This window comes from Marmota flaviventris, chromosome 3 (assembly GCF_047511675.1).
Source record: "Marmota flaviventris isolate mMarFla1 chromosome 3, mMarFla1.hap1, whole genome shotgun sequence".
Taxonomy (NCBI): domain Eukaryota; kingdom Metazoa; phylum Chordata; class Mammalia; order Rodentia; family Sciuridae; genus Marmota; species Marmota flaviventris.
In genome coordinates, this window is record NC_092500.1 from 118,406,064 (window position 1) to 118,433,464 (window position 27,401).

Here is a 27,401-nt window from a genome sequence, read left to right on the forward strand (position 1 = left end):
CATGGGTATCACCCCAATATGAACGGGCCTCTACTCCACTTTTCTGCTTGGGAGGAACACCATCAAGGACTTCGGCGGTGACTCGGTTTCCCTCAGTCACAGAATCCTGATTATAACTCACCCCTCCTTTACCCAACCCATCCTCAGTGCGCGGAGGCACCAGGGATCGGTACTTCGGCTCCACTTCCACCGGGTGCAATCGGAGGGGCTCTTCCCCTTCCCTTGACTCCTCAGGGGCGGAGCCCACCTGTGCTCCGGGGGCGGGGCTTCGGCGGAGGCGGGACAGGTGGGGTGTGAGGTAGTGCCCAGAGCCGGGAGAAACAGCCAGAGCTGGAGGAGGAGAGAGGAAAGGAAGGCGACGGGCGGGCACCTAGGGAAGCCTCCTTCTGGGCAGCTTGTAAGAGCAAGCGAGCGAGCGAACGAGGAGGGAGGGCGGCAGCGAGCTTGCGACAAGGAGAGGCGTGGAGTGGAGAGCTGAGCATTGAGGACACTCAGTGGAGGAGGAGCCGGGCTTTGCTGTGGAGAGAGACCTTTGAGGCGCCCGCGCAGCCTGAGACCCCTTGCTCACAGAGCATGAACAGGAGCCCCGCTGGAGAGCGGCCGGGGAAGACGGCCTCGGCGCAGCCCTGAGACGCTGGGCTGGGGCTGGGGCTCCGGGCGCCCTGGGCGCTGGGCCCGGCCGGGGGGCGGAGGCTGGGTGGGGAGCAGCCCGCGCTGGCGGCGGCCGCCTCGGCGCAGCGCCATGGGGAGCCCCCGGGCCGCGCTGCTCCTGCTGTTCCTGCGCCGGGTCAAGCTGCTGCGGAGGCGCTTCCGGCTGCTGCTGGTACTCGCGGTGGTGTCCGTGGGGCTCTGGACTCTGTATCTGGAACTGGTGGCGTCGGCCCAGGTCGGCGGGAACCCCCTGAACCGGAGTAAGTAGCGCCGCGGGGCGAGGGACAGCGCAGAGGTGGGAGGAGGCGGCACCAGTGGCTCGCGCGTTGGGGGGAACCGCCTCAACATTGGACTCGATTTCCAACTCGTTTTCATCTCCAGGTGCCCGGCGCCGCCCCGCGCTACTGGGGGAGAGAGGCGGACGGGGGTGGGGAGCAGCTTCAGGGCCGGACCTCCGAATTCCCGAGCCTGGCTCTGCCTTTCGGGCCATGTGGGGCCGGGACATTCTCGGGGCTTCTCGTTTCTCCCCTCTGAGAGGACACGAGGAGGCTCCAGGTTTGCCCTGCCAAAACGCTGGCTGAGACCTGGGGCACCTCCCACCTCTCCAGGCTTGCAGCTCCGCGGGAAAGAAACGCGCGGTCCACGCGTGGGCTTGAGGTTCGGTTGTAGTATGCCCTCGGCGGTCTCCACCGAGGCCATGCGCTCCAGTCGGAGCGACCCAAAGTTTGCCCACCCTCTTGTCTTTGGCTCTCTGCGTTTCCTCTCCTGCTGTGTCTTCTTGGATTCTTTTTGAATAATTCCTCGGAGAGCCACCCCATCTTCCCCCATCCCATGCTTCACCCGGCTCCCAGCCTGTCCTCTCAAGTTTCCCACCACCTCGCTGCGCAGCCCCTACTTCTCGTTCAGGTCACCTCCTGCTAGTTTTCTGAAGCCCTCCTTGCAAATCCTATAGAATCTGCAAACTTCAGAAGAGGATGGACAGCACAGTGGACCCGGTAGTGGGTAGATTATTATGTCTATCTTTAACTTTACCAAAGTCACTTGATGTTTCTGTGCCTCAATTTCCTCCTTAAAAAAAAAAAAAATGGGAGGAAACAGTCTCTTCCCCTACTTCAATAGGTGTGACTCTCCCGAAGTGCCTTTCAATGGACTTTTGATGGACTTAAGAAAGTAAAAGATCAATGTAATTAATAGCCACAAGGAGTGGAGAAATTCCCAGAATGGTGAGGTGCCCTTCCCCTGCTTGCCAGGCCCCCCGTTCAGAGTTCTAGCTCATTGAATCCCATGGCTTCACTTCCCCTTTCCTTAAACCTCAGAGAAAATGCTCTGACCTGTATTTGTGTTAACTTCTCTCCCTAGAGTTGGGTGTGGTGCTTTGCCTCCTCCTGTGGCCCAAAAGAGGAGAATTACTAAGAACAGTAACTGAGTGGGTTCAGGTTAGAAATATATATTTAAGGCCTAACCTCTTACTCTGTGCCAGTGGAGATAATTCTGGTTGGGTTAAGACTGACTTTGTCACCAAGCAAAGTAGTTTGGGCAATCAAGGGAGAAAGTGACAGTTTTTCAGGTCAAAGAAATTTAGTCTAAATGATCTCCAAGGTCCCTTTTAGTCTGGATCCTAATATTGTATAACCTTTGCCACTTGAGCACTTCCAGGCCCAGAGATCTCAAAACATACGGAGGAAAGCTGTGTTCAGCCACAGTCCCACAGCTCTACCTAGGAGAATTCTGACAAGCCCAGAATGCCTTCTCATAGCTAGTTCTTCCCTCCCTTGAACTCTCTCCCTACACAAGGCCAAGTAGCTGAGCTCTGTTCGAGTGTACACAGGTGGGAGGCCGGGAGGGATCTCCCTTCTCTCCTCAGGATACACCTTCCCTGTGTGGCCTTCATTTTGTTCATGTGACAATCATTGGGAATCTTCTGCACAAATTAAAGACAAAGGAAGGCAGTTTTGTGTGTGTGACCTCCTTTCTCCCCCATCCCTATTTTTCTTTTACTTCAGGTGTGCTTACTTCTCCAAGACCAAAACCTGTTTGCCATGATAATAATCTCACACTCTGGCTTCCAGTTTTTATCTCCTGTTGATTTTCTCATCCTAAGCAGTCAGTTCTTGGGTCTGTTGGGTTCTACTAGTGGATGAATCTGACTTGGTTTTCTTATTCTTTTTTTTCTTCTTCCAAACCTTCTCCAGAAAAATGTTCCCAACTTCCTATTCCAGAACTGGCTTTTTGTTTCCCTGTAATTTTTAACAAGAGGTTGAGCCTGGGTGCTGATGGATCTCTTCTTTCCTCTTCTCAGTCTCCTAGAACCCTGGAATCCATCTGCTATGCAAAGTGTTCAGCTCTTTCCTTGATTTCCTTATGGAATGAGATTTAGACAGTGGATGTGGTTTCTGGCACCTTGCCCCCCATCTCTTTTTTGTTGTTTAAAAACCCCAGACATTTTGCATCAAAGTTCCTTCCTGTCCTATAGCTCTTATTATCATCTCATAGCTATTTCTTTGAAGGGAGAGTTGGGGAGAAGAAATTGGGAAAGAAGAGATAGGAAAGAGGTTGCTAACATTCCCTCCTCCACACCCCACATCAATGGCAACAAGAGTAGTAAAACTGCCCCTTCCCAGAACTGTACTCCGGGCCCTTGACCATGACAACCAGAGCCCCATCTTGGCCCTGCTTCCCAATAAGCCACTCTGCCTCCTCTTTCTAGCAATCTCTGCCAACTCACTCTACCACCAGCTTGCCTGTCATCTGTAAGGCCAGCCTCCATTGCCCAGAACCTGTCATTTGCCTGTCCCTGTGTGACGGGTGTATTGGTCTAGCGCTGGAAGAAGTGTACAGAGAGATGGCAGTCACAAACTCCAGGGTGGTAAAGTAATGACAGGGGAGCATGCTTCCTTCCTGCTTCATCTTCATGAAATAACCCAGTAGTTTTAAGATATGTATGGTGTGCAATTTGGGTTCCATATGTAGAAAAAGATAACAGCCACAGTTGGGCTAGCATTAAGAGAAAAACAACCAAAATCATTAAAAAATAGAAAATGGATCCCTTGGACAAAAGAATTAGGGATGTTCACTCACTCATTTACACATATTTATTTAGTGCATACCTATTATGTTAAGTCATTTAGATGTGATGACCATGATATAGTTTCTGTTCTCTATTACTTTCTATCTAGGATGAGAGCAATGTGTTTATATAAAAGAATCAGATTACGAAATAGTCATCAAGTTTTCCAAATGTAGAACTTAGATGTTTCTGTGATGCTTCTGGAAATGGAGCATAGCTTTCAATCCATTTCATGAAAGTGGGGACATTTGTAGAGATCCTGAGGAGCTGATAGATTCTTTTTAAAATATTTTTTAATTTTAGATGGACACAATATCTTTATTTTTTATTTTTATGTGGTGCCGAGGATCAAACCCGTGCCTCATGCATGCTAGGTGAGCACTCTACCACTGAGCCACAACTTCTGTCTGAGCTGATAGAATTTTGATGGATTCCAGAAAGAGAAAAAAACAGCATAAACAAAGACTAAGCATCAGGGAAAATTTAGTGTTTGGGAATATGGAGCAACTAGGTTGGGTAGGACAAAAAAGTAGAAAGAAGAGTAAAGAATGGTGCTAATTGTGAAAAATTTTGAATAACAATCTTTTAATTTTTTTTCCTTTTGGTGCCAGGGGCACCTAACTGCTGAGCCACATCCCCAGTCTTTTTTATATTTTATTTTGAGACAGGGTCTTGCAGGCTTCACTAAGTTGCAGAGGCTGGCTTTGAACTTGTGATCCTCCTGCCTCAGCCTCCTGAGTCAGTGAGAATACAGGTGTATGGCACCATGCCCAGCTCAGTATTTTAATACCTGATATAGCTATACTGGTGTATACTGGCTGAAAAGCAGCTCTGGGAACAAACTGTTATTGGAAGTTAAAGATTATATATCTAGGCAGGTTTTTAACAAGTTATACCCATTTGTTCAGATTGGATTAGCTAGGGTTTTGCTTGAAGGTAAAGATCTGGACTAAAATGTTCTATGCTCTATAATTGACCTACTGCTGGGATCAACTTGGAGCTATATCCAAGAGATAACAATTTGGGCAGAAAGCCAGGGCAAAGGGATATTGTGCACTGGCCTCCTTCTAGATCTCCCAAAGGTGGGTTTGGCATGTCCCTGCTTATGTGCCAGATTTACCTGGATCCCAAATTGCTCTCAAGCTCAGGAACTAATTGGCTTTTGTTGCCTTCTGTCTACACATCATCTCCCTGGTTGGCCCTTATGATTTGTGATTGACTTGAGTAGGCTAAGGGAGGCACACCCACAGATGTCAGGCAGGCACTTCAGCTCCTGGGTCACCACAGCCACTCTGCTTTGGAAAGGATACAAACCCTCCAGTAACAGAGGTAACCCTGGGCAGAGCAGTAATCTGAGACACAGGGAGGGAGGGAGAAGCAAATGAGACAGATGTGTGGGCCTAGGAAGGATAATGTGGCTTAGAGTTGAAACTTAGAGCAGAGGCAGGGCACAACTGCCTTGTGTGCTTCTTGTGGGCTGGGACCACGTCTCATGCAGCCTGGCTGGGCTGCTTCTCTTTCCCATGGAACCTCTGGGTCTTTTTCCTGTGTCCTACTTACCTTTCTTTACATTGATATTTGTTTGACCTGCCTGCTGTATGCATCTTCAAATTATTTAATTCTGGGCACATACTAAGTACTCACATAGGTACTTCCTGGTTATGAACAGTCAGCTCTGAATTTCCAAGCACCTGATATTTTCCACTAGCAGATATCTGTTTATCTGTGCCTATTCCAGGATTAGAACCTAGAAATTCTTGTTCCTTGTACTATGTACTTAGAATTGATAATAACATTTGCATACAAATCAAAGGTAAGAATTAGACCATCAATGTTTTTTCATTTATAAAGCATGCTTTCTTTGGACCTTGTATTGCCTGTAGCAGGAATGTGTGTGACAATAGCAGATCATATCTACATTTGGTATCTGTCCTTTCCCTAGAACAGCCTCTGTTCTGATGTGGCCAGCAGCATCTCAGCTACACATCCACTGTCTTTATCCTCCCCACCACCCAAGGACTCTCATCTGAGTTAAGGTCCCATTCTCCTACTTGGAGGCACTGGGGCTGCTTGCCACTCGCTGTCCTAGGAGTTATTCAGACACCTGGCATGGTTATTATTGCTTTGTAGCATGAGGTCTTCTGAAATAGACACTTCTCTGCTGGTTTTAGGAGAGCCTGGTAGGTAAGTATGCTGCAGTAATTTTCCAGGCCACAGAGCCTGGTCTTGCCCTTTAGTGCTGAGCTTTATGAAGCAGAGCAGAGCAGCCGCCATAGCAAGTTTGCTTTGGAAGGGGACCTAGAGGCTGTTCTTGGAGTCAGCCGCTCACTGTCTAGTTCTTTAAGAGTTTCGTCACTCTTAGAAACTTCCCTTTTTAAATTTTCCACAAGCACTTTTCCTTATGTCTAAAGATGATGAGGTCCAAACTAGGCCAATGATACATTTCAACCTTCAGGTAATCCCCCTTTGACCTTGTGAGCCACATAATTAATAGATTTATAGATTAGCTAAATTTATTTATAGATTAGCTGATATAAAATACTACTACTGGAAGAAGAAAAATTTGGATGGCTTGGGCTGAATGAATATGTTATACATTCTGAGCAAAGATGACAGTTTTTTTCTTTTTGTATTGGGAATTGAACTTAGGGGGGCTTTATTACTGAGCTACAGTCCTTTTTTAAAATTTTTAAATTTTGAGACAGAGTCTTGCTAAGTTGCTGAGGTTGACCTCAAATTCATGATCCTCCTGCCCCAGTCTCTTAAATTGCTGGCATTATAGGTGTGCACTGCCTTGCCTGGTGACAGTAGATCTTTAAATTTTTAACTTTTATGTTCTGCTTTGAATACTAAAGTAGCCATTAGATAAACAAAAATGAAAATTTTAATTATCTCTTTGTGTGTGTGTGTGTGTACGTGTGTGTGTGTGTGTGTGTGTACGTGTGTGTGTGTGTGTGGTCTTGAAGTTCAGACCCAGGGACTCACATAGGTTGGGCAAGCATTCTAAACTATTCTACCACTGAGCTATATTTCTAGCACTCCCCCCCACACTTTTTTTTGGCACTAGGAATTGAACATAGGGGCACTTTACCACTGAGTCACATCCCCAGCCCTTTTTTATATTTTATTTAGAGTCAGGTTCTTGCTGAGTTGCTTAGGGCCTCAAACTAAGTTGCTGAGGCTGGCTTTGAACTTGCAACTCTCCTATATCAGCCTTCCAGGCCACAGGGATTACAGATGTGTGCCATTGTACTTGGCTGGATTTTGGAATTCTTAGACAAGAATTCTAGAATTAAAATCCCCAAAAGCTGGAAAATTATTTTCATGGTCTTTTCCCCCCGCCATCTTTATTTAGCCTAATTGAAAAGTTGAGCCAGGCATGTTGGCACATCCCTGTAATCCCAGCTACTTGGTTGGCTGAGGCAGGAGGACCACAATTTCAAGGCCAGCCTCAGCAATTTAGCAAGACCCTGTCTTGCTAAATGGTTGGGATATAGCTCAGAAGTAGAATGATCCTGGGTTTGATCCTTACCACCACAAAAAAAGGGGGAAAAATTGGATTATATCAACTTTGGCATCAAAAGACTATGGAGAGGTTGAAATCTGATGAGAGATGTTGGGGCCTGAGCCACTGTTGTTGAAAAAAATGACATAAACACAAAGCAAATTCAATAAAGTTTGAGGCACCCCTGACAGGTAAAACATTGAAGATGTTGGTCAGGAAATCTGGAGACCTAAAAAGTTTGTCATGTGGATACCACCCCACCCAAAGGTGTAGGAGGAAGACCCTCAGACCACCAGGGAGACTATGAACATGAAGATCTGTGGCTGTTGCCTGGCCTGAGGCTTATGGACACAGGCACAAACATTAGAGATTCTGCCCCTTTTTAAACAGCTGAGAAAAACAGGCCCAGAGACGAGACTGCATATGTTTCTTCTACCAATTTCTTTCTTTCTTTTTTTTTTTTAGTTGTAGATGGACACAATATCTTTATTTTTATTTGTTTTTATGTGGTGCTGAGGATCAAACCCAGGACCTCACTCGTGCGAGGCAAGCACTCTACCACTGAGGTACAATCCCAGCCCCTAATTTCTTCTTTTAAACTGTGTTTTTGCTTTGCCTGGCAGAGGCTATGCTTATGTCCCACTTTATAGTGGGTAAAATTGTGCTTTGTGGCATTAGGGCCTGGGAAGAGGGCCTAAGAGGGATGGGAAAAGAAAAAGAAAGGTGGTGTGGGAATAGAGCAATGACATTCCAAGGGACTTTATATATAAGTGCCCTGGAAACTGAGTGATAAATATTTTTCAATTTTTATTTTGCAAATCTTGAATGGTGGCAGAGGTGATTCATTTTAAAACTTAAAGCAAATTATTTATGGAATGCCACTTTTTTGGCGGGTACTGAGTGGAAAAATTGTGGAATTTGAAGTTAGGGTAGGGTTCAAATCTGAGATATATTATTCACCAGTTGTGGGACCTCATATCCAGTACTTATTCATTCCCAAACTTCAGATGCTTCATTTTGGTCACGGGGTTTGAATGCCCTCCCTGTTAGAGCTTTGCTTGTAATAGAAGTTTACAATAGGTGCTGGGTTAGATTTAAAAGAAGTTAGAAACTTAGTGAGTGTTATTTCCCATCACTTTCCCTTCAGAGTTTGCAGTCTGGTAGAAACTGGAGAATGGCTGGGCAGGCAGATATGATTAGATCCATGCCCCAGTTGGCTCTTTTGCCAATACTTCTTCAACTTCTCTGTCTAGTCCTACTACAGTCACTAGGCCATCATGTCCAGCACCTGCCACCAAATACACATCCTCTAACCATTCTTTTTTACTGCTTTCATCTTTAATCCTCATTTTGGACAAAAACTTGCAATGGGGATTTGGGGGTAGGCTAGGAGGCAAAGGTTTGTTAGTTCATTTTTTGGGGGACGGGTACTGGGGATTGAACTCAGGGGGATTCGACCACTGAGCCACATCCCCAGCCCTTTTTTGTATTTTATTTAGAGGCAGGGTCTCACTAAGTGTTTAGTGCCTCACTTTTGCTGAGGCTGGCTTTGAACTCGTGATCATCCTGCTTTAGCCTGTCAAGCTGCTGAGATTACAGGCATGTGCCACTCACTTGGCCTGGTAGGAAGAAAAGGTTTTTGATGAGAAAGAGATATTTTGGAGGATGTACCAGGGCACAATTGGGACACAGTAATTTGCCACTTTGCTGCATGTCCCCTGAAGTATGAGGACTTCAGGAACTCTGTTATGGTTTGGATTTGAAATTTCCCCCAAAGGCTCTTATGTTGAAGATTTGATCCCCAAGGCAGCTGTGTTCAGAGATGGGGCCTTTAGAAGATGAATGGATCATGAGGGCTTTAGCCTTATCAATAGAGTAAACTGTTTATGGACTTATAGCTTAATGGATTTAGGGAGAGGAGTTTGTCATAAAGCAAGCTCTTTCTGCTTCCTAGCCACCATGAGGTGAATAACCTTGCTTTACCATGCAGTCCCCTCCATGATGTTCTGCCTTGCCATAGGCACAGAAACAATTTAGTCAAGAGACCATGGACTGAAACTTCTGAAACTATGAGCCAAAATAAAGGTTTTGTCCCCCCCTTTTTTTTTTCTTGTACCTGGGATTGGCTCAGGGTGTTTTACCACTCAGCCACGTCCCTTGCCCTTTTTATTTTTTATTTTGAGACAAGGTCTTGCTAAGTTGCTGAGGCTGGCTTTGAACTTGCAATCCTCAGCCTCCCACGCGCCACTGGGCCTGGCAGGTTTCCTCTTTTAAGTCAATATTTTCAGGTATTTTGTCACAGCAATGGACAAAAAAGCTGACTAACACAGACTGAAGAAATGCTAGGCAGTTTTCTTAGTTTAAAATCCTAGCTCTGTAACTGAGTTACCATGAGCAGTAGATTAGGTAAAATAAATTTGCATTAAATGGTTAAAACATAAGATTAATGTAGTATATAGTATTTTTAAAGGAACATAATAAACTTGAAATAAAACTTTTGAGTTTTTTTGTTTTTGTTTTTGTTTTGAGACTGAATTCTACTAAATTGTCCAGGCTGGCCTTGAACTTGAACTTGCAATCCTCCTTTGCCTCTGTCCCCCAAGTAGCTGGGATTATAGGCTTACAACACTGCACTCGGCTTGTGAAGGCTTTAGTTTCATAATCTTTGGAAAGGGATGCCTCTTTCAAGAGTAGGTTTGGCACTTTCCTGTGCCACTCAGGGGCCAAGGGGACAGTCTGTCTTTGGTGTTCTGGCACTGGTCTTTCAAGACTCAGTTGCCTGAACCAGGAGGTGGCAGTTATCCCAGGGCCTCTGGCCACTTTGGCCTCCAAGGTCATCTTTGACAACATGGTCTCCACACAGCAGTTGCCTAGAGGATTAAAGATCTCCCTGCTGAGATCTTCTTACAAATCCTCTGATCCACTCCTTTCCAGCCTGCCTGCCAACCCAGTGTTCAAATGGATGTGTGCAGCATTGCTCATGCACACCGGCCCTAACCAGTCAGCTGGTCTCACTGGCGGACTACCAGTATGAGGGCAGTGAGGATTTCCTCCGGAACCAGAGACAAAGTGCCAATACTCATTCTCAATCCTTGGTTCTCCTTTCTTTCCATTTCTGCTAAAAGCCTGGGCAAAGGGGGATGGAGATGGAGATATATCCCAAATGAATGGCTTTTAGTAGCAGCAGAAGATAGGGGAGAAATAAGAGGAAGAGAAATTGAGGGAGAGACTTCTATCCCATTTATTTTTTGGGAGGGTCTGTAAGTCTTATTTGGTTCTATTTCAAACTTGTTAGATCTCTTAAAATACTGTATTAATCTTAAGGTTTTAAAGTTTTTTAACAAATTAATGTGATCTAATCTGTTTTCTAAATTATTGTTTTCTCTAAGGGACTGCCAGAGCATTAGCATGTGCTTGCTGATGTGATCAGTATCTTCTGCTGAAGACAGGATTGTCACATCTTCATGTTTTGGCCTTTGGTGATTTCTTTTACTTTATGAAGAGGTTAAGTCAATAAAATTAAGTTAGCTATACTTCATACAGTGATTATACTGTATTCAAAAAGGAAGTCCTTTGGCTTCAATTAAGATCTCCTCCTTCTCCAGCAATCTGTGATTATCGGAGTATGTGTGTCTAAGCAAAGGTGAATATTCCCCTATGAAGCATTTGTTTAGATAAAAGTTATGGGAGCCCAAGTTCTGTAGTGCAGAGGCTCACATGGAATGAAGGAGATGAGGCTGAAAAGGTGGTAGCAACCTCATTATGGAGTCTTTTTTATCTACTAATTTGTATTTTAATTCTTGAAATATTTATTGACCAACAATGTCTTAGGAATGGTGTCTGCAGGTAGGTTAGCTACTGGAAGTTTGTAAGATGACTTGACGTACAGCGGTCACTCACGTGGTTTTTATATCATCAAATGGTGGGTGATGAGCATCCAGCTGAAAAGGGGATAGATGAAAGCTGAAACATGTCAAGGAAGGAAGTGACAAGAGTTCAGTGACAGAGCTAATGTAGAACGGGAGAAAATACTAAAGTTCTGGATTTCACACATGGTTCTCTGCCTGTACTCTGCCATGATAGTTTCAATAAGGTCTGCCTTGCCCACCCAACATCTCAAAATGTTCTCATGAGGGGAAAAAAAAAAATGTCTGTTTCTTCTTGCATAGTCCTCCCCGTGAGACTTGGTTACCATGCTGGTCCTAGAGAAGAATACAAAAGGGACAGGAAGACAATCATTCAACCAATGTTTTTTGAGCACCCATTAAATGATAGGCAATGTTCTAGGTATTAGGGATGTGGGAAGGAATTGGAAATTTAAAGTCTTTGCCTCATGGAGCCTACATTTGTAGGGAAGAAAAGACAAATAATAATGACATCAAGAAATAGTTAAGAATTTCAGATGGGGGTTTTTTTCTGGGGGAGAAAACCATGGTAGTTGTGAAGAGGGACTGGATGGAGGTGTGAGAAAAGACTAGCTTGAAGGGTGAGGGGGCTTTCCAAGAAGTGACATTCCTAAAACAGATATTTTAGGGGTAGAGGACACAATGAAGCACCTGTGGGCATCCGGAATTAGCAAATGGGAGCTGGGTAGAGAGGAAGCAAATGTAGAACAGGGTCATTGCTGGTTTTCAGGTTAAGCACTCCTCCTGCCCTTCTTGTTGTCCTGAGAACAATGTCCTCTCCCTAGTGGCAGGAGTTAGTCTCAGACTTTGAGCTCTCTATTGGGAGTACTTGAAAAAGGTGTTGGCTAAAGGCTCTGTCTAGACTTTGGGAGAAACTGATAGAGGTTGTTCTTCCCTCATTACAAACCTGGATCCCAAAAGTAGTATGGGGAGGGGGCTGGATGTCCTATTGAGAGTCCAGCTGGAATTAACCTCTGCTCTCCCTTTCCAGATAGGATTTTTTTTTTTGGGGGGGGGGTACCTCCATTAGTGCACTTATCAAAGTCTGCCTTGCATCAGAGTTATTTATGTCTGAATTTGTCTTTCCCCATGAGATTGTGAATTTTTGGAGTGCTAGACCTGGGCATCATCCCCATGCCCCCATCTGCAGAGATTTTTTTTTTTAACCTTTTGTTGATCCCATTAAACTGTAAGAATCTGATGAAGAGGGCTGGGGATAAAGCTCAGTGGTAGAGCACTTGCCTCACATGTGTGAGGCACTGGGTTTAATCCTCAGCACCACATAAAAATAAAGATATGGTGTCCATCTACAACTAAAATAATATTAAAAAAAAAGAATCTGAGGAAGAAACAGTTGAGCCTCTCCCCAGAAGTTTGCCCATTGCACCTCCAGATATCTTGCCTAGAATTTTGGGGAGAGGTACACAGGTCCCTGACCCTGTCCATGAAACCATAGTTAGTAACTCTACCTGAGTGCTTTATCCAAGCATGTAATGTGGAAGTACTGAGAGTCTGATTGACTTGGGAACATTCTCTCAATGTTCAATGTCTCCTTTAGTTGCAGTGGACAGATGTTAGGTGGGAGAAAAAGCCAGAAAGCAGCTCTACTGCTAGGAGATGCAGAAGAGCATATAAGGCAACCAGAGAACAGTGGCAACACCATCACTTCTTGTCGCAGAACCAGAGTTGGGCCTTGGATTGGTTTTCTCTCGCCTCTTTGCCTTTGCTTGTGCTGTGTTCCAGGATCATGACAGCCCTTCTGCTTGCCTTTCAAAACTCTGCCTGCCCTGTTAGCCCATCACTTCCCTGGACCCTTCCTCAAATACTGAGAATGAGCTGAGATAGCCCTTTTTGGAATTTCTTTTCACTAAAGTTGTCTGAAATTTACAGTTGAGTATTCAATTTTCTTCACTTCTACTTCATTTGGGTTGGTATTGTATATTCCAGCTAGATTGATAGAGAAGCCAAAGATGGCTCAAGAGTCTCTGGTTAGGGAAATTTGCTTCTCCTTCCCTACAGGCTTTGATGGAATGCCAGCAAGAGGCAGGCAGCTAATTTAGCACTGAAGCACTGAGTCTGCACACCTTCCTTCATCATGGCTAAGTGGTCAAGAAAAAGTCTGTAAAGCCATCCTTCCTGAGTTTGAGCCCCAGCTCCAATTTAGTAAACTGTACCTCATTGAATAGATTACTGAGCCAGTTCCTTTTCTATAAAATGAAAATTATTTTTCCAATACTTGGGATTGAATTCAGGGGTACTGTACCCCTGATCTACAAGCTACATCTCCCTCTCTTTTTCTTTTGGTACCTGGGATCAAACTCAGGGCACTCAGCCACTGAGCCACCTCTCCAGCCCTGTTTGTATTTTATTTAGGGACAGGGTCTCACTGAGTTGCTTAGCGCCTCACTTTTGCTGAGGCTGTCTTTGAACTAATGATTCTCCTGCTTCAGCCTCTCCAGCTGCTGGGATTATAGGCGTGCAACACTGTGCCTGGCTTTCCCCTACCCTTTTTATTTTTTGTTTTGAGACAGGGTCTTGCTCAGTTGCCCAGACTTACCCTGAATTTGTAATCCTCCTGCCTAAGCCTCCCAAGTTGCTGGGATTACAGACATGCACCACTGCACCTAGCTAATGGGACTCTTAATAGTACCTACTTTGTTTAGTTGACTATTAAAGCCCCCCTCATTCTCTTTTTTTTAAATTTTTAATTCTAATTTGTTATATATGACAGTAGAATGTATTACATTTCATATTACATCTATAGAACACAATTTTTCAAATCTCTGGTTGTACGCAAGGTATAGTCACACCATTCATGTCTCCATACATGTACTTAGATAATAATGTCTATGTTGTTCTACCATCTTTTCTACCCCCATGTCCCTCCCTTCCCCCCCATGCCTTTGCCCTATCTAGAGTTCATCTAACCCTCCCATGCTCCCCTACAACCCCATTAGGAATCAGCATCCTTATGTCAGAGAATTCCCCCCGTTATTTTGATTGGTTTTAGGGTGCTGTCTCTCCCATATCATAAATAATTCTATGACAGGAATAGTGTTCTCTCTCTCTCTCTCTCGTGCTAGGGATCAACCCGAGGGCATCAGGCATGCTAAGGGCACACTCTATTGCTGATCTACACCTCCAACCCACATATATTTTTAATTCTGAGATGGCTAATGTGTGGGTCCATTGCAGAGTCCTCCAGTACAACATGCAATTTCTTTTACTGAGCTCCGATGCAACCTCAGAGTGTTTGTCAACCCAGCTCCCCAGGTAGTTGCTATGAATTGACTTGAGTTGCCCCTTAAAATAAAATTTGCTTAACCTCCTGATTTTAACAATGAAGAATTTAAGACCTAGAGAGTTTTAGTCAACCTGCTCAGATGGCAGTGCCAGGCTAAGAAATTCTGATGGGTAGACTGCTCGTTGCACCACTTGTGCCACTTTTCATTCACTTTACTTCTTCCCTTTTTGTTTGCTGAGAATGCTCCTCCTCCTCCTCCTCCTCCTCCATCATCATCATCATCATCATCATCCTGGAGATTGGACCCAGGACCTCACACGTGCTAGGGTAAGCACTCTACTGAGCCATACCCTCAGGCCTTTTTATTTTTTGAGACACAGATCTTGCTAAATTTCCCAGGCTGGCCTGGAACTTAGATCCTCCTGCCTCAGCCTCCCAACTCACAGGGATTACAGGCGTAAATCACCTCACCTGACTATTTTTTTGGGAGGCACTGGGGATTGAACCCAGGGGTGCTTAACCACTGGGTCACATCCCCAGCCCTTTCTTGTATTTTATGTAGAGACAAGGTTTCACTGAGTTGCTAAGTACCTCGCCAAGTTGCTGAGGCTGGCTTTGAACTCACAATCTTATTACATCAGCCTCCTGAGTGTCTGGGATTACAGGCCTGCGCCTCTGCACCCAGCCTGATCTGTGGTGCTGTAGATCTATACCAGTGCCCAGTGCATCCCAGGCAAGCCCACTACCACTGAACTATATCTCCAGCCCTCATTTATTTTTTCTTACCAGTAAGCCAACTGGAGTTATTGGCACTTAGTTTGGAGTGGATCATGTTTTCAGTTCAAGTACTATTGGGGGCAATCTGTGGGTTTCCCGAAAGTTCTCTGGTGATACTTTGCTTTCATATTATTGGTTGAGAGTAGCCTTCAAAGAAGTTCTTGTTGCTGTTGAATTCTCACATTGCAAGGGGCAAGATCTGATGTTCCTGGCTGGGTGTGGAGGCTGAGGCAGGAGGATCACAAGTTCAGAGTCAGTTTCAGCAACTTGGCGAGGCCCTAAGCAACTCAGCGAGAACTCTCTCTAAATAAAATATAAAAGAGGGCTGAGGATGTGGCTCAGTGGTCAAGTTCCCCTGGGTTCATTCCTTGGTACAAAAAAAAAAAAAAAAAAAAGATTTGATATTCCTCAAGCAACAGATCCCTTTGTTGTAGGCTCCCATCCTGCAAACAGGGCCTGTTCCAGTGTAGAGCTGCTGCTTCTTTTTTTTTTTTTGGTGGTGCTGGGGATCGAACCCAAGGCCTTGTGCATGTGAGGCAAGCAGTCTACCAACTGAGCTATATCCCCAGCTACTGGTACTTCTTTAGAAAAAAAAAAGCACAAATGGATTCATGCTGTCTTATCTCACTCTGTTGAATTGAGGAGAATTGAGAAATAGAATGGATGAAGTTGATTTCAAATCCAAAGAATCCTGGGACACTTGGATCATGAAACACTTTGGTAGAAAGATGTAATAAAACATTTAAAACATATAGTCTTTTGTAAAAAGATACAAGTGATGTGGGCTGAGTTTTCATAATCCTGGTCTTAGGTAGCAATTAAAAGTACATCACTGGTAATTCTATGGAGGGGGGGGAGATGAAGTGGGTGACAAGTTAAAAAACACAGTGAGGTGCCAACAAGTGGGTTCAGCTCATGTTTGGATGATTACAAAGAGAAGGTGATCAAAGAATGCTCCAGCTTGATTTAGCATTTTGAATAAGAGTTCAATCTTGATGCATGAAAATTAGAAAAATATTTACATAAGGAACATTCTACAGGTGTAAAGCTTTAATTATATGACTCAGGAACCACCACCTGGCCATTATTGGGGGATATTTAATGAAGCAAGAGCTGTCAAATTGGAAATGGTGTTTACCACCTTGAGAAAAGAAATGGATATACACTACCCAAGGTGTTTGTTGATAGAAAAACTAAAGTGGAGGGCAGTTCAATTTCTGGGAAATGGAAGTATATTGTGATATTTGGTGGGGGGAACAATTGTGAAATTATTTAGCAGCCTTTATAAATCTAAAGTAGTTTTTTTTTGTTAGTTTACCAAGGTAAACATTTTATATGTAACTTGGTGTTTTAGTTATTTTGCTGTTGCAACCAAAAGACCTGACCAGAACATTTTTAGCGGAGGAAGTTTATTTGGGGCTCATGGTTTCAGAGGTCTCAGAGGTCTCAGCCCATAGACAGCTGATTCTTGCTCTGGGACAGAACATCAAGGCAGAAGGGTGTAGCTGAGGAAAACAGCTCAGGACACGGCAATCAGGATGGTGAGAGAGAGAACATGCTCGAGAGCAATTCCACTCACCAGGGACAAAATATAAACCCCAAAGGCACACCCCCAGGGACCTGTCTCTAGTCACACTCCACCTGTCTACAGTTCCACCATCCAGTTAATCTATTCAAGTGGTTTAATGCACTGACTAGGTTAAAGCTGTCAGAACTCAATCATTTCACCTCTAAACTTTCTTGCCTTATTTCACACATGAGCTTTTGGGGGACACCTCATACCTAAACTGTAACATTTGGCTTGCTAGAAGTGATTAGGCTTCTTATGTTGAGAAATCAGAAGACCTGAGAGGCAGGTGGGGTGGAAAGCTCCACTGAAATAATTTCTTCTGGCAACTCCCCCCCCCCCCCCCGCCCCATGCAAGGGAAAAAATTGTCATGAAAGAGTTGTTTTTCTATATATTTTTTTTCTGATTCTTTACGTTGCTAAGAAGGCTTGAAGAGTTTCAGAGCAATGAACACTTTCCCCAGTTGGCAGGGGTTTCATGAACCAGTCACATGAGAGGAGCAGAAGGTGAGGGAGAACAGTGGTACTTTGTTTTCTGTAGGACCTTTCTCTGCAGTCTGGCATTTTAGGATCAGAGGTTCCACCTCTCTTCTTCTTGAAGGAAGTTTGGTCCTTTTCCACCCATCTGGGAATTTGTCCTCTGTTGCTGCTTAAAGATTCCTATGGGGCATTGGAGGTAGAAATGAGACCCCCATGGAAGGAAGAGTTCTGGAGTTTGCTGAGAAGAAAGGAAGCACAGCTTGCTACCTCTTATTAAGAGGAGAAACTAAAGCAAGAGGGGGCTGGCACTGACAAATCTCATTAAGTTTACTTATCTTATCACTGAAGTGAGTTGGGAGACTCACAAGACTGTTCTGACCACCTGCACTAGGTAAGGTATATGGGATGGTTCAGAAGCTCAGCAGGCCACAAGATATATTCTAGAATCTCTCTGGAGTAACTTAACTCAATTTTTTAAAAAATGCCACTGGGGATTGAACCCAGGGGTACTTACTATTGAGCTACATTGCCAGCTCTTTTTATTTTTAATTTTGAGACAAGGTCTTGCTAAATTGCCTAGGATGGTCTTGGACTTGTGATCTTGCTACTTGAGCCTCCTGATTAGCTGAGGTTGCAGGTGTGCGCCATTGTGCCTGTCTGGAGTAATTTAGATCTTGCTGGGGGCATTTTGATACATGGCTGTGGCTGTGATGGTGTCACTGTACCACTCTGCCCAGATCCCTCCGTTAAAGTGAGCTGGTGTTCTTTGGACTAACAGAGCTATTAAGATAAAGGCAGAGGATTTTGAATCTGTTCATTGGAAAAAGGAATTGCCTACCATGGGTGCCAGTCACTGGTCAATGACAGGGACAAAATGCATAATTAAAGAAGTGTGGGGAAGGGGATCATACTTCTAAGGAATCCTTTTGTGGGGGTGTGGTGCTGGGGATTGAGCACAGGGCCTGGGACATGCTAGGCCAGTGCTCAACCCCTGAGCTGTTTCCCAGCCCCAGGAATTTTGATACGGGCAAGATGAGCAAGTAACTGAAAGGTCCAGGAGGATGAGACCTGAGAAGAAACCAGCAAGGAAAGTCGGTGAATTTGTGCAATCAACTGAGATTTGTCAAAGGAAAGTAAAAGCCTTAGATAGTCATAGGAGTCTGGGCTAAAAGAGAACATAGAGGTCGCCCATTGTGCTCAAACTGTGAACTTCAGTGGTTGTGTTACTGGCTCAGTGGATTCTTGTCCCCTCCATCAGAAGAATCAGGCAAAAACACACTGTGAAGAGAACAAGACTCTATTGGGACTTCTTATGCCAGCAGAAACGGGAGACAGCACTGGCCAAGGGAGTGTCAAGTTGCCTCCTTTAACAAAGAAGGAAGCTAGTTTTATTCCTATGAAAGGGTAGTAGGGGTGGTTTAGAGTTTAGGAATATTAATTGACTTTAGGTGAGTTTTTTGGGGGGCGGGTACTGGGGATTGAACCCAGGGGTGCTTAACTGAGTACTACCTCCCCAGTCCTTTTTTTTTAAAAATCTTTATTTTTTAGTTTTTTTTTAAGGTGGACACAATATCTTTATTTTATCTTTTATGTGGTGTTGAGGATCTAACCCAGTGCCTTGCGCATGCCAGAAGAGTGCGCTACCGCTTGAGCCACATCCCCTGCCTCCCCCAAGTCCTTTTAAAATTTTTTTTTTTTTTTTTTTTGGTACCAGGGGTTGAACCCAGGTACACTTAACCACTGAGCCACATCCCCAACCTTTTAAAAATATTTTATTTAGAGATAAGGTCTCTCTGAGTTGTTTGGTGCCTTGTGCCTTGCTAAGTTGCTGAGGCTGCTTTTGAACTCATGATCCTCCTGCCTCAGCCTACTGAGCTGCTGGGATTACAGCGTGCACCACCACTGCACCTGGCCCTTTTTAAAATTTTGAGATAGGATCTTGCTATGTTGCCCAGGCTGGCCTCAAACTTTTGATCCTCCTGCCTCAGCCTCCTCAGTCATTGGGATTACAGTGTGTTCCGGTGCCTATTGGTGCCTATTGGTGAGTGGATTTCAATAGATGTTCTTTTTTCCTGGTTCAGCACTTCAGCCTTGAGGGAGGGGGAGTCAGCAGCCATCCTGGTATCAAATGTTACAGCTCTCATATTGGCACCGCTTCCTGCATCAACATCTTTGCTCTGTGGTAAGGAAGAGTTGCTGTAGCTGTTAGAGAACACAGAGGAGAGAGTGGTGAAAACATAAATCACTGGTAATTTGCTGTTTTGGTTACTCCTCAAAAGTTTTATGCTTTATGTGTTTTGTCCATGGAGGGTCAGGTCAAAGTTCTCCTGGCTTTACTGATGTACCTCATTTCTGAGGCCAGTAATGTTTAAAAGATTGAGAGTGTGGGGAAAGGCACGTATCATGTTCTTTTTTGCAGTACTGGGGTCTCAGTTTCCTTTTTTTGTAAATGCAGAGGCTTAACTACATGGTTTTTGAGGTCCCCTCTGACTCTGACATTATTTCCAAAGAAAATGCTATTTTCCTCATCTCTGAAGATTCTGAATTAGATGTAGATGGAGAAAGATTGGAAAATGAGACTCAGGGAAGATGCATAGGTTCAGATCCTGGCTCTGCCCACATTTAGCTGTGCAGCCTTCTCAGTCTGGCAGGAGGGCAGCTGGGCCCAGCTTATCCCCAGACACAGTGGTGGTCCTCCACCTTCCCCTTCTCACACTTTCTTCTTTCCCCCAGGAGAGAAGGGTGGGTTCCATAGGTGGGGGTTGGGAGGGAGGGGCTGAAGCTGGTTGAACTGTGGTGATAATCCTTTAGAGTATCTCTGGGAGAGGCTCAGTAATCTAGTGGGCATTTCCACAGGCCATGGTGACTATGGTCATCTTTCTCATAGTCCTCCTCTGTACTTCTGGGCTATGGACTGGTCCAGTCCCCACCCCAGGGCCTGGCCTGTCCCCCTATTCCTTCCTGCCTGCTGGGCAGCCATCACACAAATGCCACTGTGTGCGTAGCCCAGGGATGGGAGGGACTTCTGCCATGGACTTGCCAAGGAATTGGCCGCTTATTTTGGCAGTTTCCACTGCAGGCCTCCTGACCAGACCATCAGAAGTGGAGGGAACTAGAGGTGGGAGTTAGTGAGTCATGGGCTTTGCTTTGGGGAGGGAGCCTTTGCTAGAGTGCCCCTCTGGGAAGCAGATTTCCCCTCTAAAAGACAAGGGGAGGTACTTCTGGATCCCTCCTTGCAGGCTTACCGACTAGGGTCAACTAATTTGATGAGCATCCCCATGGTGTTGTGTGTAATGGGAATAATGATCCTGACCTCACAAGGTTGTGATGGTGAGTTGAAAACCTGGCACATCGAAAGCTTTCAGTAAGCTTGTTTTCCATTCCTTGGTGCGCCTGGAGTTAAGGCCGGGACAGGGTGTACCCCGTGGATGCAGACGTGGAGAAGAGCAGAAGGAAAGCAAAGGCACACCCCCACCCATGCCCCTGCCCCCAGCAGCCAGATGCCTAGCTGTTCATGTGTTTTTCAGAGCCTAGCCAGAGGCTGGCCATGATGGAAGAGTGGGCAGTTTCTTTGTGCTGCCTTCTCCTAACCCCTCGTTGTCCTGGGGCAGGGCAGACAGGCTCCCAGTCATTACCTCACCACAGGGCCCCTGTCTGCCAGAGTGAGTGGTGGAACTGCCTGGGTGGAGAGCTGTAGGCTAATTTTAGACCTGGAGACTCCCTGCCAACAGCTGTGGCTGGGCCCAGGCAGCTGGGCTAGGATGACTTGTGGGGAGGTCTCAGTCTTCTTACAGGGATCCCTGGATGCAGCCATACCCCTCTGCTCTGGGACCACATTCCTGTCTCTGCCTCTGCTGCAGAGAAAGCCTGGGAAAAGAGTTCTTCCCAGAGGGTGGGACCTTGAGGCCATTCTCCAAGGCTTCCTTTCTCCTTCTTGCATTAAGGTATTTTCATCCTGACTCACTCCTCTTTCCAAGTTACTTTGGACACCAGGAAATATTGATAATGGCATCCAGTAGAATAGGCCAGTAAGCATCCAAAAAGGGGCAGGAAGGGGCATTAGGGAGCAAACCATCTTGGATTTACAGGGTAAGTGCAGCCTCCCACTTAACATGAAGCTAAAAATCGAATTTAATGCTTTTTAGTCTTTCTCAATTGGCATTCAAGTAAATGATAAGAAAAGATAATATTTGTACCATTCATGAGTAGAGATAAGAGCTTCTGTGATTGGATGCAGCCAGTCCTAGGTTTATGCTACCCCAAAGAGTTGATACTTTGGTATATCTATTACCCATTTGAAGCCCACCAATGAGCATGCACAACTGTTGGGAAGTTCTGATGTTCTTTAGCAGTTTGCTACATTCATAACTGCCAGCTCCCAGCCCAAGAAACATCTCCTAGGTTAATTGTATACTTTATGCTGAAAGGGAAGTTAGAGAACATTGAGCTCCTCTTCTTTTTACAGATGAGGAAACTGAAGCCCAGAGAATTTCACCTAAGTTTAAGTAATTTAAGAAGTCAAAAAAAGCCTGGTTCTAGTTCTGCTATGCATACATGTGTATATTTATTTATTTTGAGGTGGGGTCTCTGTATGTTGGCTGACCTTGTACTGCCACACTCAAGTGATCCTCCTGCCTCAGTCTCCCAAGAAGCTAGGACTACAGGTTGTATGGTTTGGATATGAGGTGTCCCCTCGAAAGCTCCTGTGGCGATGCAGGAATGTGCAGGGTGAAATGATGAGATTACGAGAGCTATAACCTAATCAGAAGATTAACTCATTTGATGGGTTAATAATTTGAAAAGACCACGTATTGGGGGACAACTAGCAGGCAGGGTTTGGCTGGAGGAAGGAGTCACTGGGAGCATGCCTTTGGGATTTTATTTTATCTCTGGCACCTTGCCGTTTCTTCTCTGCTTCCTGGCTGCCATGAGCTAAGCATCTGTCCTCCACAGCACCCTTCCATCTTGATGTTCATCTTCACCTCAGGTCCAGAGCACTGGAGCTTGTTGACTATGAACTGAACCTCTGAAACTGCGAGCCCAAATATAGTTTCTGGGGTTCATTTATATTTGGTTTAAAAACAAAACAGGGGCTGGGGTTATGGCTCAGCGGTAGAGCGCTTGACTCGTGCGTGCAAGACCCTGGGTTCAATCCTCAGCACCACATTAAAAAAATAAATAAAATAAAAGTTATTTAAAAAAAACAAACAAAAAAGGGCTGGGAGTGTGACTCAGTGATGGAGCACTTGTGTAGCATGAGGTCCTGGGCTCTATCGGCAGTACCACTAAAGCAAGCAAGCAAACAAAAACCCTCAAGGAAACAAAGTTCAGGCAGGCAGTTATTTCTAGGGAAAGAGGTATGCAATTGAAGAGAGGTACAGAGGGCTTCAAAGCAATTGATTATGTCTGCTTCATAAGCTGAGTGATATTATTCTTTAAACCATCTGTATATATTCTTTTATATGCATGGTGTATTTCTTTTAAGAAGTAATTAAAAAATAGAGGGAGTTTACAAACTTGAATAAAGTGTCCTAGGGAACAGGTAAGAAGTAAACTGTTTTACAAGGCAGGGTGACAAGTGCTGAAGCAGAACTGTAATAATAATAATGCACTTGATATGTATGATCTCCCTTAATATTTGCGATGGTCCCATGAGGTACAGGAATCTTTCTATTGTTCCATTTTATAGGAGATAAAACTGAAGTTCAGAGATATTACTCACTTTGTTCAAAGGTTTCATGATGAATCATCTTTGCAGTCAGATTTGAGCATTCACATCTTTTTTTTTTTTAATTTTTTTTTCAGTTGTTGACAGACCTATATTTTATACGTTTTTATGTGGTGCTGAGAATCGAACCCAGTGTCTCACACTTGCTGAGCAAGTGCACTTCCACTGAGCCCTAGCCCCAGCCCCAGCCCAGCATTCAGATCTTAACTGTTAATGCTACTATAATGGAGTGCAGGAGAGTTGGCCAGCAGAGTGAGCTGGCCCTGAGAGTGGGCTGGGAGGTGGAAATACAGGAAAGGTACTTTGTCTCTTTAAACTTGTCTTTCCACATCTATAAAATGGAACTCATTTTACTTGGCACTCCTTCTTGTGCAAATAATTTGAATATAAAAATACTATATCAGTGTAAAACCTGACATTTATTGAGAATGAATCCTGTGCCAGCTGCTTTTCATATGGTACCTCCTTTAATCTTCCCTCTATGCCCACCAAGAGCACATGATCCCAGCATTCCTCTGTTAACAAATCTTTCTTCTCCCTGCCTTTCCTAACAAGCTGGCTTCTCCACTTTGTCAGTGAGGGTCCTGATGGGGCTGAGATGTTAGACATAATAAAGCACTGGTCTTTAACCCTAGTGCCAGTGATATTTGCCAGGTCCTATGCTCTGGGGGCCCATCCCTCTTACCTGAGAAGGCTGAAGTTTGAAACCCTAGATCTGTCCCATTGGTTTTTAACCTGACTGCACATCTGAAACACCTGAGGAACTTTAAAACCTCTAGCTTTGAGAGACTATTTATTCACAATAAGCCAAGGGTGTGGCTCAGTGGGAAGCACTTGCCTAGCATGAGTGAGGCCCTGGGTTCCATCCCCAGCACACATGTGTGCGCACTCCCCCCACCTCCCGTCCACTCCAAGATCTGATCCCAAGTCAATCACTGAGATTTGAGAGGAGGGGGAGGTAAGCATCAGCCTCCAGGTGATTATAAAGAACAGCCAAGATAGAGAATCTCAGGGGTATACTTTCTTTTCTGATGGGATGATTCCAGAAATAAAAGGTAATGAAGAGAGTCTAATACACCCATGCTTTAGGCATGTAATAAATTTTGTGTGTTCTTTTTCCTCTTGAAAAAAAAAAAAGCAACGAAGAGGAAGTACACAGAGAAGTAATGACCAGAATGCCTGTGGGCCCCTGGCTGGTCCAAAGATTATACCGGGGGTTAGGGATGTAGTCCAGTGGTAGAGCGCTTGCCCAGCATGTGATAACCTGTGGGTTCAATCCCCAGCACTGAAAAAAAACAAGCAACAACCAAAAACTAACCAGATTATATCAGGGAGGGCTAGTAATGGGAAAAGGAACAGAGAAAGAGGCAATAAGAAAGAGAAGAAAATGAAAAAGTTTCATGCTGGAGATGCCAACTTGCCCCTGTAGTGACCCCAGGCCTTTCCAGTGGTACCTGTTCTGTGTGTTCAGGTCCAGCCAATAAGCATTTGCTCATGTGGTACACCACATGGGCTGCAGGGGACACAAAGAAGCATGACTTCTATCCAGTTAGTATTCCAAGAGCTAAATTGTTCTTTCAAAGATAAAATATAGACAATAAAAAACTTACCTCCCCTTGACATGTTCTCCCCAGCATCCAGAAACCACTTTACAAGAACTAAAATTTATCACAGAGGAGGAAGGCTTTGTGTTGGAGGTGGGATTTGAACTGGGTTTTAAATGATGTGAAGGACTTAGATGTGGAGATGAGGGAGGATGAAGACAGAGGGAACCAACAAGGATGTGCTAAGGGCATGAGGAGGATCCTCGCCTGATGGGCGAGGAGGCTACCACATTCACTAGGAAGGGTGCGCTGGGAGAGGAAAGAGGTACTGTTAGTCCCAGGGCAGCTAAACTCAAGGGAAGTGGAGGGAGGAACCAGCTATGGGAAATGGGTACAGGATCAATAGATAATGTGAAGGATCTAGGAATTACTTGACCACTTCAATGAATTTTCTCTCTCCACTTCATGGTGGTGTTTACAAATGTGTCATCCAGGAACAAGAGATGTGAAGAAATCATGACTCAGTGAATGACCTCAGAATTGTAGTCTCTAGGGCCCAAATGACAGCTAAGAATGACAAGAACAGTGGTCTTCACACTGGCTGTGTACTAGACCTGCATACTAGGAAACTTTAAAAAAAAAAACAAGTTCAGCATGTAGGGAGCTCAGATGTTAGCACTCTGTCTGTCCTAACAAGTGAAAAGCTGAACAGAGTGAAAAATTAACTCTTCTCAGATACCTCAGAGAAATGAAGTCACAGGGGAACCTGCTGCCCCTGTGGAGAGAAAAGGCAGAGACAGAATCACAACTTGGTAAAGCAGAAATTTTAAAAACAATGACAATATCTCAGCTACTCAGTGGTTTCTGCTTTTATCCACATACTTGTTATATAGCTTCAGGCAGTTTTCCTTTGATTGAAACAAAAATCATAGAGACTTGGAAGGGGTTTTAAAAAGATAAACAGTGAAAATGGACAGAGGTGGGTGGTGAGTTTCATAGACTTTCTGGAAACCTGGTCCAACCAATGGGAGGATCTCTGGTGGAGAGGCAAGCCATACTTTTCATGGGGGGCAGGGGTACTGGGGATTGAACTCAGGGACACTTGGCCACTAAGCCACATCCCCAGCCCTATTTTGTATTTTATTTAGAGACAGGGTCTTATTGAGTTACTTAGTGCCTTGCTTTTGCTGAGGCTGGTTTTGAACTCACGATCCTCCTGTCTCAGCCTACCAAGCCTGTGAGATTACTGGTGTGTGCCACTATGCTCAGCTCAAACTATACCTCCCTACAAGTCACTTAGTGTGATAGATTATCTATGGAAAGGGTCCATTATCTATTCTCAAGTATAAAGGATCTTAGCATCATCAGATTGTTCATTTTACAGGCTCTGGGGTCTCAAATAACCAACCCCTATGTTAAACAGAATTCTGCGTAACCATCCCTCACAGTGCGCTTAGCAGCTAAGAGTTTAAGACAGTTCCCATGATTCTGGAGTCTCTTCTCCCTCTTCTCATATTTTCCACCACTTCATAGCAGCAATGAAGGATTGGATGGTGTAATAGTCCATTTCTGTGTCTATAACAGAATCCCTGAGGCTGGGTATTTTATAATGATAAGAGGTTTTTATTGGCTCACTAGTCTGGTGACTGCAGGGTTTAAATAGCAGGGTGATAAACTATCCAGCCACCAGATATCACGACACGGCAGAGAAACAGAAAGGAAACTGGGTGTGTACCAAAGGGGCCAAGTAGGTGTGGTAAATTCTTTAACAACCCACTCTTACAAGGACTCTTTGAGATCAGCATTAATTCCTTCTAGGACATGGTCCCCAGTAACCTAACCACTTTCTATTAGGCCACTTTTTAATGTTTCTGCCACAGTGGGAACCAAGCTTCCAGATCATGAACTCTTAGGGGACAAACTCAAACCATATCCAGATCATAGCACATGGGATCATCACTTAAGGCACTGAGGCCAACATCCAGATGTAACTTGTGTGGCTTGGAAGAATTCCTGAGATAGGGTTTTCCCCATCTTAGAGGCTCACAGTACTCTTGGAAATAGGGGCATTAGAACAGGGGTAGGAAGACTCACAGATCAGTCCCTTGCCACCAGTCATGTCAATGAGCAAGCGATAGAAACACCAAAGACTGGAGCACAGGACTCCTGAGAGGAGTGATGGAGAGTGGCTGGGAAGGATAGGCTGTGACCTCCTGTGTGGAGTGTCCTTATTGTCATTCTTTGCTAACAGAATGTGTTAGCTTTTCCTCTCTGTGACCAAAATACCTTGCAAAAACAATTTACAGGAGGAAAAGTATAAAATATAAACCCCAATGATCTACCCCCAGGGACCTACTTTTTCTAGCCATTCATCACATGCCTAAAATTACTACCTAATTAGTCCATTCAAAGTACGATGCACTGATTAGGTTACAGCTTTTATAATCTGATCATTTCACCTCTGAATATTCCTTATTAACAGGAACTTTGTTGGGGAGGGCCACCTCATATCCAAATCATAACAGCAGTCAATAACGAGGACATTGTCAGGATGTATGTTCAGATTTCACTTGTGTTGGAAGTATTGTGGAAAGCTCCTACCTGTTTGGCTGGGTGTAAAGAAATTTGGGGTGTAAAAAGGAGACCTAGCCTAAGTTCTGGCTCTGCATAGCATAAACACAGAGCTGGCATATGGAAAACAACTAGTTTTTGTGGAGGACCTTCCAAGTTCCAGGGAAATGTGAAGCATTTTATAGGTAATAGCTCATTTTAATCTTCAGGACCGCTTTATCAAGTAGGTATTATTGTTATTACTATTATTCTTTGGTATTGGACATTGAACTCAGGGTCTTCACATGCTAGGGAAGTGCTCTACCACTGAGCTACATATCCAACTCCTTAATTTTTTTTTTTTTAATTTGAGTCAGGTAAGG

At 44.6% G+C, this 27,401-nt stretch overlaps 1 protein-coding gene across 1 annotated transcript in view; it reads left to right on the top strand.

Moving 5' to 3' along the window:
• The first annotated feature begins 742 nt into the window (after nt 1-742).
• B4galnt3 (beta-1,4-N-acetyl-galactosaminyltransferase 3) overlaps nt 743-27,401 on the top strand; it is a 103,721-nt gene continuing 77,062 nt past the window's right edge. The window contains exon 1 of the mRNA XM_027951209.3: nt 743-911. Coding sequence (XP_027807010.1) covers nt 743-911 — 169 coding nt within the window. The remainder of the gene's footprint in view (nt 912-27,401) is intronic.